The sequence below is a fragment of the Eubalaena glacialis genome, chromosome 2, assembly GCF_028564815.1.
Source record: "Eubalaena glacialis isolate mEubGla1 chromosome 2, mEubGla1.1.hap2.+ XY, whole genome shotgun sequence".
Taxonomy (NCBI): Eukaryota; Metazoa; Chordata; class Mammalia; order Artiodactyla; family Balaenidae; genus Eubalaena; species Eubalaena glacialis.
The window spans coordinates 145777489-145792983 of record NC_083717.1 but is presented as its reverse complement, the minus strand read 5'-3'; the positions used below and the strand labels follow the sequence as shown (position 1 = coordinate 145792983).

Below are 15495 nucleotides of genomic sequence, written 5' to 3'. Positions count from 1 at the left end.
AAAAATGTATATGCTAGATTCCATTTATTTTAGGTTCTTAAAAATGTAAAACTAAATAATATATAATTTAGTGATATATGTTACATATATACACATATACATATATATTATATATATAACATATATATAATATATATGTTATATATATATTATATATATGTATATAAAATGATCAGGAAATGAGAAACACCAAATTTATGAAAGTATTTATAAGGAGACGTTGCCATAAAGGAGGGGCACCCAAGCAGTGTCAAAATATTGATAAAGTTCTATTTTTTCAGCTGGGGAGGGGGGATACAGGTGCTCATTATTATACTTTTTAAAACTGAACATCTATGTTTTATTTTTCTTTTGTATATATAGACATTTTTATAGAATAATTTTTATGTAAAAGAGCCTCCAAATTTAAAAATATGCAACTATTTTTTATGACTAAAGTTTCTCACAGTAAATCATTTTCCTGATGATCACAGGTTATACTTACAGTCTAGTCACTGGTTTCTAAAGATAATAAAGGCTACAGAGTTTGAAATGGAGGAAAGATATAACCCAAGAGCCATCAAGACAAGGTAAACAGATATAAAGTATAAAATATATATATATGAAAAAATATGTAGGGAAGGCAAATTAAATTCGAATAATGTGGAGGGAAGAGTCTGTAGGGGAAGTACATGTATGACCCAATAGAAATTTTATTTTGTTTCAGGAGGAACAGATATATAGAAAATGAGGCAAGTACAAAGGGACACAGGGTCTCATTTCAAGGAAAACAGAATACAGCCAATTGGAAAAGAAAGATCAGGAGATTACTATAATCAAGATTGTTTTTAACCTTTCCTCAAAAAACAAAAACAGAAACCTAAAAATTAATTTTCAACAAATGCCTTTTCAACAAATAGACATTTCCTACACTTACTGAGAAGCTAAGAGTTTTTTTTAAAGGGGCAGGAAAAGCTGACACTTTAGTGCAAATATTCTTCTAAAGCAATATTGCACCAACAGTTTCTGTTACATTGCAGAAAACTCAAATTTCCAGGTGGTATCCCAAGTTTTTAAGCAACCGTGATTAACAGAAACAAATAAATAAAAACGGGTACACTTCTGTTTTGTTTCTGGGAGTACTTAAACTCTAAGCCCAACATTGAAATACTGCTTTCTGGGCTACTGTTTCTGATATTCATCTGTCTCCTTTGTCTTCCATACTAGCATATTCTTTGCCTTCTTTTCTAGTCCAAAGCGATCAAGTTTATAGAGCATTGATTTCTTGTACCAGCTTAAGCATAGACAGGCTTGTTGTGGCACCTATTGGCTTCTATTTTAATTCCTTGTCCTCATCACATGGACCAGATAAACAAACAACCCTTAATTTAAATCCTAGGTCTATAACATAAATTATCAAACCTCTGGGAAGTTATACTCTCTGAGTCTCAGATTCCTTATATATTAAAATAAGGATAATAATGCCTACCTTTTAAGAATTGACTTTTAAATGCTTAAATTTATTCAAACTTCTAGTTCAGTGTAGATTCAGGTACAGGTGGTGGGATTCTCAGTTTTGGAAGCACAGATTTGCTTCCCAGTTGTATGTATGGGTATGATCCTCAAACACCACCCAACTCTGGGTGTCAGCAGAGATGCTTTTCTGTTTTCTAGCTTCCATGGCCCCTGTAGGACCTAACAGCTCTCTGACCACTCAGATAAAAATAATACCTGTTATTGGTCCTATAGGGCCCTTATCTGAACTTTAGGTCCCCCGTACAAATTTTGCAAGTATCTCTCTTGCCCTTTTCTTGGAAATCCTATATTTTCCAATTCTGGATAGTTTAGCTTTCCCCTCTGCCCTTTGATTTCTAACTCGTCTGAAAAGTATGTGTTTAGCTAGATGATAAGGTCAGTTTACTGTCTTCCTTTCTAAGCTATCACCTGAGTTTTTTTCTCATCAGAGACCTCTGCCTTCTATGAGGGCCTGTTTTCTCTATTAACCTCACACCATGCCCCATTAAACATAAAAACATTCCATAGCATTATGTTATAGAAAATAAATTAGAAGACAACTCTAGGTTCTAATCTCAGTCCTTTAACTTACTAAATACTATGTGACTTTCACCAAGTTATTTAACCTACCTGAGACTCAGTTTTTTCATCTGCAAACAGGGAATATGTCTTGACAACTTAGGAGGCTAAAGATCAAATGCAATAATGCAGATGAATGTGTCTTTAAAACTGTAGTTCTGGGTCTTCCCTGGTGGCACAGTGGTTGAGAATCTGCCTGCCAATGCAGGGGACACGGGTTCGAGCCCTGGTCTGGGAAGATCCCACATGCCGCGGAGCAACTGGGCCCGTGAGCCACAACTACTGAGCCTGCGCGTCTGGAGCCTGTGCTCCACAAGAAGAGAGGCCGCGATAGTGAGAGGCCTGCGCACCACGATGGAGAGTGGCCCCTGCTCGCCGCAACTAGAGAAAGCCCTCGCACAGAAACGAAGACCCAACACAGCCAAAAATAAATAAATAAATTTATTTTTTTAAAAAAAAGCTATAGTTCTAAACAGTGCTGAAAGTATTATCCATTCAACAAAATACTGGCGATGGCAAAAAAAATCAAGTCAAACTGCCAGAGTTGGAGTCCTAGCTCTATTATTTACCTTTTAATATGTAAAATGAGGATTATAATACCTACTTCATATGATATTAGCTCAGTGATGTTAGTTATTATTGTTATTATTAAATGCCTATTACATGTTAGGCATTGTACTAGATGCTGGTAATAAAATGGAATCAAGACAGACATGGCTAACATCTTTGCCAAAAACTTCTACTATGTCCTACTCCATATACTACATTTTCTAAGTCATTTATGTCATATATACTTTACAGCAAAGAAAAATCTGAGTAGTAAAGCAATTCCATAGAGCATCAAGATAAGACCCCACAATTCCACTATTTCTTTTCTGTGAAATTTCCAGTGAACACATAGTAACTGTGGTATTTCTTTTCTTAATTCATCACTTGGCTCAAAACTCTTTTCATGACTTCTGGGTAAACTGCCTAGAATACGTTTCTATCAAATGTAAATAAGACAGTGTTTCTGAAGGTAACATCCAAAGATGATCTGCTTCTCAATCACCTAAAATGCTAATAAAAGGCAGATTCCTAGACCTTATTTCAGACGTATTGATTCAAAAGCTCTGACTGGAAGATGTGGGAATCTGCATTTCTAATAAGTTCCCAGTGTGATTTTTATGCAAATCCCATTTGAGAACCACATTCTCAAGAAAGAAAAAACCTCCACTACATAAGAAATTTGTAACCAAAGGCAATACTGAAAAATAATGATCCAATGCTTCGTGAAGGAGAAAAATTTTAATCGTCAGAATAAATTTTCACATGCCTGTCTCTTAACAGGGTTGAGTCAACAGTGCACAGACACACCTTAACTGTGACTGTTCAAGAAACTCCTATTCTGGAGGCCAAGGGAAAGGATGGAAAGGGGACACTCTGAAAAAGTTTACCGATATTTCAGAAGACGCAAACAAAACGGTGTTATTGCAGTAGTCACGCCTACTAAAATTGGGATTTGGTGACAACAGAAAATGGAACCGATTTCTCTTAAACTCAGACAACTAAAGACAGACCTCCCTGCTCCAACTCCCCACATCTACCATAAACCTTGGATAATCTCTCAAATGTAGACTTTGTCTACTTGGGAGTTAAGCTGGTCCTGTGACCAATCAGAGGCAAGGAAAAATATGATCTTTTGATAAAAGATAATCAATATTCATAAAAGATAACCAAAATGACTAATGAAAATTTAAATTTATACCTCTCAATCTGATGGACAGTTATAGAAGAGATCTCACTGAGACACGAAAGAGAGTCAATCAAGGAGCTCTGAACTCCTAGTGCCTGTAAACTTTCCAAAGAGCAATTCAAAGCTAATGAACAAACTACTTCTCTGCCCACTAAGCCACACTGGTCTGAGATCTGCTCTGGTGCAGATAATAAAATGCCCCAAGATGGCAGTGGGTTCACTGTGACTGGAAGAAGTCGGGAGCCCAAAGAGGAAAAAGACGCCCAACCTGCCCACACTAACCGTCCGTCCGCACCCAGTCTGGAGCAGCAGAGCGGGCGGGGCTGCGATTTCTCCTGCATCACTGCGCTCTCTCTTCTCCGCCTGCGTGAGCGCCGCCCTCCCACTCGCGGCGTGAACCCACTGGGCCTAGCCTTTCCTTCCCCCTCCCCTCGGCCTGATGCTGAATCATGAGCCCTATATCTCCAAAAGGTAAAATCTAAGAACAATGCCACCCTTAGGGCCGGCCTGAATGGGGTACCAGGTCGGGGTGGGGCGGAAGGCTGGAAACCACAACTTTGCTCCCCTTCTTCCCAAATTCCCCACCCAACCCCCAGATGAAAATGAGTACCGCAGCCTTAGGGGATTCCCAAGCGGCACCCCTTCTCAGGCGTCGCTCGGGTTGGCAACGGTCAGACCTGGGCCCGGCGCGCTCCGCCTCATTGTTCCAACGCTGCCTACCAGCCCGTCCGCCTGCCCGGAGTCCGAGCCCTGCAAGGCCGGGGAGCTCGCAGCTCGTGGGGAAGGGGTGGGCGATCTCCGCCCCTCTCCTGTAACCACCTCCCCCTGCCCACCACCCTCGCTCTTCCTGCCAACCTCCTTTCGCTAAAGCGGAACCAGCAAGTCCCCCGGAGGCGACCGGGTGGGTGCTGTCCAAATGCTGGGAGGAGGAGGACTGGGGTGGGGAGGGTGGGGAGAAGCGGGAGTCTCCGGCCTGCGCTCGGCTGCAGCCTTCGCCCCTTCGCCCCACAGCGAGATGCCGGTTCCACGGGTCCCGCTCGGCCACGGTTCCTCCCGCCCGACAGGGAGCCGCTCGGCGGTGGCCATCTCCCAGCCCTGGATGCTGGCGCCGAGCAGCCCTTGGCCCTCCTCGTCTCCAGAAGCAGAAGGCGGAGGGCCCGTCCCTGTGCAGGCTGCAGAAGTCACCATATGCTACTCACCCCAACTGTTTCTGTCCCTGCGGTTCTTGGCCATGGTGGTCCGGGGACTGGTGGCGGTGGGGCGCTGTCACGGCGCTCGCTCTTCCCCCGGCCGCAGGTTGCTGGCGGTGGGAGGCTCTGTGCCCGCGCTGGGCGCAGTTCACTCAGACTCTGAGGATGTTGCTGTGGCGCTGGTGGGAAGGAGTGGGGAGGAGAAGGGAGGAGAAAGGGATGAACCAAGCTCAGCATCACAAGCCCAAGTTCACACAAATACCAGCGTCACACCCTCCCTACCTCAGCCCACCCCCAGAGCCTGAAGACAGTGACAATGTACTGCAACATTTTCGATGGAAAAAACATACAAATAAACAGCACCCCCTTACACACTCAAAGAATTTAACAGCATTATACAGTCAGAAATAACACAAACCAATATACTGCATGATTCTGTATGTTCAAATACCTGTTTCCTAGACCAGTTACATATTAGTAGAAACATGCTGAAAACATTTATATAGCCAAAGAAATTTTAAAAATCTGCATTTATCTACCAGGTACCATTCCCCCCCTAATTTAAAAGCAAGGTTACATTAGTAAATAGGGTATCATGCGTTTTTGTACCTGTATACTGAACAGGCCTGTCTTTTAAAATTAGGATAGCAAATTTAGATTAAGATCAAGATAAATGAAAGCTGGAGATTCACCATAATCTGTAACTAACTCCATTCTAGAGGGCAAAATTTCCCACTAGATTTGCAGAGATATCATCTGGCATTATACTGACAAATATTCTAAGTAAAATCATACTACATAGTCTGGAAGAGCCTTGGCAGTAACAAAGGTTGCAGGCAATTTTGAAAGCAAAAGGCAGTAAATACTTTAAAAAAAACATTCTCAATCTCTCCCTTTTCACTGGTTTCTTCCTCTTTCCCTATAAACTTAATTTTCAATGTCCTAGAAACACTGTCCCTTCATGCTACCTGACCCTCAAGATACCATCATCCCATTCCTCACCTCCTCACACAGTTTTCACCTGCATTTGGTTGTTGCCCATACTCTACACAGATCAGTTCTGCCTAGGAGATTACTGCTAGCTTCTTAATTACCAGATCCTTGGTCTCTGTTTATTCCTCATCATAAGCAACTCTTCACTCTGTGTGCCCTCAATGTAATTTACTATGATGGCTTCAGACAGGACCTCCATCCATGCCATTGATTCCCAAATCTACTCTTCTAGTCTGAAGCTCTCTTGAGGAGAGATAATCATCATTCCAGAGCTGAATTTATAACTGCCTGAGGTCATCTTCACTTTGTTTTCCTACTGACACTTCAAAATCAATATGTCAAAAACCAAACTCTCTCACTCACCACTGCCGAATCTTATGCATTTCATATTTCAGTTAATGGTTCTATGACCTCAGAACACTGTAAACAAAGTTTACATTATGGTTTTAAAGGAGACTGCGTTCAACAGAGTTGCATTCCCTAAACACTAATGAGACAACATAGGAAGATAGAAATTAACTCACCCCATACCCACAAACCAAATTCATTGAATAAAAAGAAGCGTGTTCTGCTTTTCTTGTATTTCTTTACTATAATTCTCAGCTCACATTCTAGCCTGACAATCCCTTTCAGGTGAATCCCATTAAAAAAGAGTACAGTAGATTCCACCCCAAAAATGTTATATATGTAATTCAGTATCTATTCCTAATTGAAAAAGAAACTTATCTTTAAAAAACCCTTTTTCTGTTGTAATCTGTGAGATGATACTTGAGACTGTGTGAATGTCTTGGCCAAGAACTTTTCATCCAATGGTTTTTAGCATCCACTGACATCCTTGCCTGAACTGACTTTACATTAGTGATTTTTAAATAATTATACCATTTCTTTTACATTCTACATTTAGTAGTCGGCATTTACTCTGCCACCTTTGTTTGTTGAGTACCACTATCCACTTCATGGATTCATAAAATCTAAAAAAACTTCACTGTATCATTTACCATCATTATTCTTTCTAATGCTCAAATTGCCCTAAACTTGTCCAATGGTAGCCCCTTCAAGTTAACACCTGTGTCCTTTTAACATGTCCTATTTGTCTTTGATCATTTTCCTTGTTTTCTGGCACAAGAAAATGTTTCAAGTTTCCCTTGTATTTTCCCTGCCTCAGAACTAGGATTAACTGGTCCTCCAAGAAACTCTGGCTGCTTTTAATGAGAAAAGGAATTTAGAAACCAAGATCTGAATGCTAGTTGTGCTCACTGCTAGCTGGAATTTCACTGTTTCTAGACTCTTTCAGTGGACATTGTTAGAACACATTTATTTTTTAAAACCATAAGTTTAATCTACTCTAAAGAAATACCTCCAACAGTATGAAAATACATACATACAGAGTAATTTATTGCAGCATTTTTGTTATTGCAATATGTTGGAAATAACCTAAATGCCCATATATAGGAGAGTGGTTAAATACACTATAATACATGTGCACAATGGAATACTATGTAGCTATAAAAAAGAATACAGAAGATCTTTATGAACTGATACATACTGATTTCCAGAATACACTGTTAAATGGGAAAAAAAAAACCCCAAAGCACAAATACTTTACCCATCCTGGAAGAAAGAAAAGCATATAAAAAATGTATGTGCTCATCTGTGCAAAAGGAATACAGGATAAACCAGAAACCAATGAGATAAGTTATCTACAGGAGATGAGTGGGAATAGGATGGAAGCAATGGAAGAATGGGAATAGGGTAGCAAGGATTAGGAGGACTGATGCTTCTCTAAGCATAACCTTTTCATAAAGCCCTGACTGTTAGAACCATGGCAATGTTTCACATTCTCCAAAATAAATAACTAAAATCAATCATGGTGGGATGAATTGGGAGATTGGGATTGACATATATACATTAATATGTATAAAATAGATAACTAATAAGAACCTGCTGTATAAAAAATAAATTAATTAAATTTTAAAAAATAAATCAATCAGGATATGGGGCTAGGGGTGGAAGGAACTCAAAATGGAATTACAAACAGTAAAAAAAAAAAAAAAAAAAAGTGAACCTAACTATATTACAGGGGAATAACATAACTACACTGAAGTGCTTTCTAAACCTTAGGAGCTTTAGAAAATAGTATTTTGATTGTATGCTGTAAGACTAAAGACAAAAACTGTATACAAGTATTGCTCTTTAGTTCATAATTTTTTTTTCCTCCCAGGACATACGTGGGTTAGCAATTCTGAAATTATTTATGTTTGCAGTATAATTGAACAAATATATCGTGTGTAATCAGAGCCAGATTTCTTGCTTTTGGAGATGAAGTTATAATAAGGAGAGGGGAAGGGCAGAATGAACCCTGTGGTGTTGAACTGGAATCTGAGGTATCAGTATGATACAGTAAAAACACAAATAGCAGAATTAAAAAAAAATGGGCAGAGGCTCTAAATAGACATGTCTCCATAGAAGATATACAAATGGCCAAGAAGCACATGAAAAGATTATTTAATGTTTTTAGTCACTAGGGAAATGCAAATCAAAATTTGAAAAACTACATTGAGACATCACCTCAGACTGTAACCAAAAAGAAAGACAATAAAAAGTGTTGGTGAGGATGTGGAGAAACTGGCACTGCTGGTGGGAATATAGCCACTATGGAAAACAGTCTGGCTGCTTCTTAAAAAGTTAGATATAGAGTTACCAATTGGCCCAGCAATTCCACTCATAGATATATACCCAAAAGAAATGAAAAACACATGTTCATGCAAAACCTTGTATAGGAATGTTCATAACAGCATTGTTTGTAGTAGCCAAAAGGTGGAAACAACCTAAATACCAATAACTATCAATGGATAAACAAAATGTGGTATACCCATAAAATGGAATATTATTTAGCCATAAAAAGGAATGAAGTACTGATAAATACTACACCATGGACGAACCTTGAAAACATTATGCTAACTGAATGAAGCCAATCACAAAGACCACGTATTGTATGATTCCGTTTATATAAAATGCCCCAAATTGACAAATCTATAGAGACAAATAGTAGATTAAAGGTTGCCTAAGGCTAGAGAGGGTGGGTGGGAGGTTGGGGAGAAATTGGGGAGCGATTGCTACTGAATACGAAGTTTCTTTTGGGGGTAATAAAAATGTTTTAAAATTGATTGTGAAATCAATGCTGTTCAACTCTGTGAATATACTAAAAATCACTTATTTATATAAATCGGTGAATTATATGGTATGTGAGTTATATCTCAATAAGGATGTGTTTTAAAAGTCAAAGTCAAGTTTATTTTAAATCAGAAAAAAAGAAGAAAAGGTATTTGTACTTTAGTACTCTAGATCCTCTCTCCTCCTGACTCCTCTGGGATATTACTCCAAAAGTTATTCCCTCCCTCCTATATCCTCAATTATTTTTTCTTCTATTGGTTCCTTCACCATGCTCATTTTCCCCCAAAAAACTCTCAATCAGGAGTTTTTCAGTAATCGATGATCCAACTTGCTCCTTCCCTCTATAACTAGCAATCTTGAAAAAGTATATCAGTTAGAATGCTTTTGGCTGTAACTCAAAATGGCTTAAATAAAAGGACATTTACTGTCACATAATTTTTTTGAAGACAGGTTGGTTCTATAGTGGTTCATTCATCAGTGCAACATCATCATGGATTAGTTAGGATAAAGACTTGGCTGCTGTAAAAAAAAACTACAGTGGCTTAAGACACTTACTTCTCTCTCATGAAATAATCTGAGTGTAAGCCATCCAGGGCTAATATGGTGGCCTCTTTATACTTTCTTCCACCCTTAACTTGGGACTTCCATCATGTAATCCAAGATGGCTGCTTGGACATTCACATCCTCATTCCAGCCATGTAGAAGGGAAGAAAAGGAAGAAGTGGATATATCCAATCTGAGGGTACAACCCAGAAGTTGCACACATCACCTCACCTCAAATACCATTGACCATACATGTCCCACACAGTTGATAAATATACCATGTATTTAACTAAAATTTTGCGAATCTAATACCACAGAAAGAAGGGAAATGGATATTGGAGAATACAAGCAGACTATTTCACTAGGACCAAGACTGCATTCTACCATACTGTGTGTGGGCTTATTTTCTAATGCAGGCTCCTGCCATAGTTCCAAAACGGCATCTGCCATTCCAGTCATCAGAGGCAGACAGCCATGCCTAGAGACAGAAAAAGGCATGTCTATGTCCTGTGTACCTTGTTAAAAAGCACTCCAGCAGACTTTTCCTCATGTGTCATTGTCCACAATGGTCTAAGCCTAAACCATCCCCTTAACAAGAGGAATGAGGCTAGGCCAATCGACATTTACCCACTAAGATTGGGGAAGGTCTCAGTCTCCTTTAATGGACATAGCCACTCAGAAAAGGTCCACAAAATTGTCGTTCTGATAATACAGAAAGAGGATAGTTTCTGAGCAGAATGCCCAAGGTCATAATCATAACTTCCATTTCCCCCTTACCCTCCACTAGTATCTCAGCTGGTAGGGCGATCCAAACTTTACTCCCATAGGATCCAAGTCCTTAGTGGTCTTATATTTACTGGATTGCTGCAGTTTCCCATTGTTCAGTAATTTTGGACATATGAAAACCAAGAGGTACCCTAGTGCATACCTGGGGTTCCAGATATAGTCCTTATTCTCTTTGTCGAGCAACAACCAATTTCCCCTTGGTAATTAAGACCAATCACCCCAACCAGTACAATGACCCCGTCTCTAACTGTTGGCTCAGTGGTCTGAACACCTCATATAGCCCAGGTGGTAGTGTCAGCTTCCTATTTAATGGAACTGTGACTGGGTTATCTGGGGAAAGTATCTGTCCCTTGCGCACTAGGGCCTTCAGATCCACCAAGCCCGATGTTTTAGAGTCAAAGTTGTACAGACAAAAATTCTTCAAGTGAATTATTAGGAATAATAAAAGGGTCACTCCTACCTCCACCCCCTGGTTCCTCGGCCCATGCATTCTGAATATGGGGTAGATGGCAATATATAGTGGCTACTGAGTTAAAACCTCACAGGGGTTATCTCTCAGCCAACTGATCCTTCAGCAGGACTTTCCTCCATTGTATCATACTAGATGCTTCTAAGTGATGGGTTTGAGGTAAGATCAGTTAATTTCATGGGCATGACTCCATTGCCACACTTCCTCATAGTAAAATGAGCTTCTTGCTCAAATTTAATGTTGTTTGTGATACATAGTGATGAAATAAGGCATTCTGTAAGTCCATAATTGTGGTACTAGTAGAAGCTTTCCAAGCAGGGATGGTAAACCTGTATCTGGACTATGTATCTATTCCCATGAGGACAAATTGCTCTTCCCTCCATAATCAAAGGGACCTGGTTTAATTAAACTGCCACCAGGTAACTGACTGGTCTGTCTAAGGAATAGTACCTTACTAGGGTCACTGCAATGGCCTCTGCTGTAAGGAAGTTAAATACACCATAGAGGCAGTAAACGTATTACCCTTGGCAAGTGGAAGCCCGTGCCACTGAATCCGTGTTTAGCCTCCATTCCTATTGCCACATGGCCCCACTGAACTAGTACTAGGGTGACTAAGTAGAGGCTGACTGACATCCATAGGACAGATCATCTTGTATACCTGATTACTGGGACGGATGCCCTCTTGTGGGCAGTCAAATGGTTCACAGACATTTTCACATTCCGGGTTAATTTTGAGACTCCATCCATAATACATCTCCCACTGACTTCCTTATTTCTGATCATCTTCTTTCCAAGTTATTGCCAGCCTATTAATTACTGTGCATAAATCAGTATAGATCCATACCTCAGGCTATCTTTCATTCCTAACACAGAGGACAACCAGATGTTTTATTCAAAATTATGCCCTCTGGGAAAATTTCTCTTCATCTCTATTTTTCAGGTCCACTTCACTATGAAGTAGGGCCATAATTCAGTGGCTCTATGCTTCTAGTTGGTGCTAGTATATCATCCAGACCATTAATAAACCAGGCCCAAGCTTTTCCTTCCTCTGCTAAATGACCATGAGCCCAAAGATAGGTTCAAAAAAAGGTGGCAGAGAAGTAGGGGCAGGTACAATGAAAGTTAGTCCATGTACTTTACTTGTGCCTTCCAGATCAGCTCAGGCCACCCCAGTATATACCTTTCCATTTGACAATGGAATTCTGCTGCCCATGTTCAATTTATGAGTCATCAGATAAAACCCAGTTCCTAAAGAGCAGTTCACAGCACAAAATCACTTAGAATCCTGTGGTCAGGTGTTTAGTATCTGCCGAGCCCTGGTAGCAAGCCAAGAGTTGCTTTTCAACTGAGCTGAATACAGGAACCCTGATATCAATTCTCATATAAACTTTAAAACCACCCTGGGGATCAAAGTTACATATCAGATGATCAATTCAAGCTGGATAAAAAAAGGATGTGCACTGCCTTCCTCAACTCTTCTTTTTAAAACTCCCATTATAATGACCTGATACTGATTCTGAATGAGACACATGTTCTACTGCTCTCCAGAACAAAACGGAATTCTCCTACACTTTGAAAACACAGCTTTGGCCTCAACAGACAACTGATCTTCATTAGTAACAGAAAGAATAGTTTAACTATTTCAAAATCCAAATGATAATTATGGCAAATGTCTTCCAATATTTAATTGATTTATATTCAACAAATCTATAAAGCTCAATCACATAAAATTACATTTTGCAAGTAGTTTATGTTGGAAGATTCATCAGGAAATTATATTGTTTAAGCCTATATGTTCCATACTAAAATTATTGTCCTCATGCTCTGTTTTGTCACACTTGAGGGTTTTAATTAGCCATTCTGTCTTGGTTACTAAATTGTGAAACTTACCTAGGTAGAAGTTAAAAAAATTTTATGTCCTTTATTTTGTTTTCTGTTTTTTTGGCTGCACTGTGCTGTATGCGGGAACTTAGTTCCCTGACCAGGGATCTAACCCACGCCCCCTGCAGTGGAAGCGCAGTGTCTTAACCACTGGACTGCCAAGGAAGTCCCTGTGTCCCCCAGTTTTAAAAAATTAAGCCTTGGCTAAAATTGAAACAAGAGGCCACAGATTATAATTAGCATTTTACTAAAGAACTTTGAAAGAAGGGAAAAACACTATAAAGCATAGAGCAAACCATAAAAGGTTGTTAGGCAGATAACAGGAAAACATGGAATATACTAACATGTCATATTATGAAGACACAAAGAATATATGACAGTTATATCAAGCCATACTTATTCTTACTCAATACCTTGGCATTATGAAATTTGGTAGTTTGTAAGAAACTCTTCTGTGCTCAGTTGAAAACTTTTTATTGTTATGTTACCTTCAACCTTGAAACCATGTGCTTAATTGTTTAGGACGTAAAATTAAATTTATGCACTGTATGTTTATTCTATGGAAATTGAATGTGAATTTCTTTACTAACCATGAAATATTTAACAGACAAGCTATGACTTCACTGATCTTGATAAAATTAACTCAACCAGTATTTAAAAATTCTAAAGATTCTCTTGGAGTTAGTATAAAGCAGATGTTTTTTGCTTGCAACAACTGTGGTACAAGTAAAAGAACGATTATGGCAGGCACTTCTTAACCACCACATAAAATCTTGACTTTTTCCATGCTAGCCACCTCTGGGTTGATGATCAAAGCATGCGGATCTGCCATTACTGGCAGCATAAAGTATCTGCACTCCAGGGTCTTGTTGAAGCCTATGACCTCAAACTTTTTATTGCCTAATTCAAATCAAACATTGTGTTTCAAGAATAACATGCTTAAAGGAGTGTCAGAAAGACATTTATCCTTGTTTCAAACTGGGAATTCAGAGTTTCCATTTTAGGAAGGCCCATGAGGTAAGTTTTCCTAAACTCTTAGTATCAGGAAAAGATGTAACTCTCTCTCAATTAATTGGTTTATTGTGATCTCAAAAACACTATAAAACCCTCTGCTTTGGCCAATTTGCTGTATTGTTCTGGTATCTTATTTTTCCTTTCTTTAACATCATACCTATTTCCTCATTTTTATCTTATGTTATAGTATGCATTTTCTGTATGCTGCCTCAAATTCTCTGAGGAATAATGTAGGTATAAATAAGTAAGGATAAATAAATTTCAGACTAGAAAACGGATCAATGCTTATAGGGTCAAAGGGGGGGAAAAAAGAAATCTATGACAGTAAATAAGTACTAGGATACCAATAGAACATTTGAAAAGATTTTGAGTCATTGAAGCCAAAAGTATTTGCCCACCAAAACAAGTGCCAAGAAGCTTTGAAAGAAGGAACTGTTCTTCAACAATTTTTTCAATGCAGCAAACACATAGGCTTTGTCCATAGAGCATGTAAGTCTGAGCTTACTTATGTTCCCTAAATAAGTGCCCTTTGTGCACGGAGCACAAGAAAATACATATATTCCCTGTCCTATTAAGGTGTGAATTTAATTTCTACATTATGCAATTGATTACAATGATCAACAACAAGGAGTACATTGCCCAAGAATGGAATTGAATTGGATGTTCAAAGCCACAAGCCAACATCTGCAACTTGCTCTTTTGTGATTTTTTCAGTCACTAAATGCAATGGCCAAGTGTTAGCTGGCTTTTTTGTTCAAAACCTTCACTGGGCTCTAGAAATAACGTTGCCAGTATACAAACTGGCAACGTTATTTCTACCTTCAGACCAAGACTGGAACTGAAACTACAAAACAGCTTGTTAAATATCAGCCAAATTACTTCCCTAAACTCCTGTTTCATATTCTGTGCATTGTGAAGTATATTAAAACCTTTTATATTTTGAGAACCCTCTTTATAATCCTGTAAAATGCTTTATAAACACTTCCTTGGGTGTCAGATGCAAAACCTTATCCTCTTCATGCTACAGATAAGGATACGGAGACATTGCCAAATACGATGTCTTTCTTGTCCCAGGTCACATACTGAGGAAGTGGTAGAGCCAGAACCAGGTTGTGGTCCCTGACTTTGTTTCAGATTCTGCAAAACTCCTGACCCAAGGAGCGATACCCGCGTTCAGACACCGCGTGTGCCCAACAGGGATAAAGGCCATCGAGACTTCCTAGGAATTCAGACTTCCAGAAATGTCTTGGGAAAACTCAGTAGAAGACAGGTTGCGCAGGTGTGCAGTGAAGCCTCAAACTCATACCACTGAGAATGATTTGCAAAACAGGACGGTGCAGTAGGGTGTGCCGCGACTTAGTTAATCTGGCACTCCACTCCCCCACCTCCTTCCCTGGTGCCCCACTGCCAGGTGACTTCTCACCTGGCCCAGTGCCCTCAACGTACCTTTTCTGAACTGGGAGGGCTGCGTTCCCTTCGCCCTCGTGCTCACCCTTCTCCCTCTAGCCGTCACCTTCTAAGATTACCTGACAAAGCGGGGGGCGGTTTAGCGGAGGCGCTTCGGCCCACGAATGCCCGGGGGCGTCCCTAAGCCCCGAGGGTGGGAAGCAGAGCCTGGGCCCGGAAAGGACGCGCCG

The 15495-nt window shown here is 39.7% G+C and overlaps 1 protein-coding gene across 1 annotated transcript in view; it reads right to left on the bottom strand.

The window, feature by feature from the left end:
- Positions 1-4894, bottom strand: part of ATL1 (atlastin GTPase 1) — a 78615-nt gene extending 73721 nt beyond the window's left edge. The window contains 2 exon segments of the mRNA XM_061182519.1: positions 4664-4735; positions 4738-4894. Of these exon segments, the coding sequence (XP_061038502.1) occupies positions 4664-4735; positions 4738-4894 (229 nt within the window).
- Between the last annotated feature and the right edge of the window lie 10601 nt (positions 4895-15495).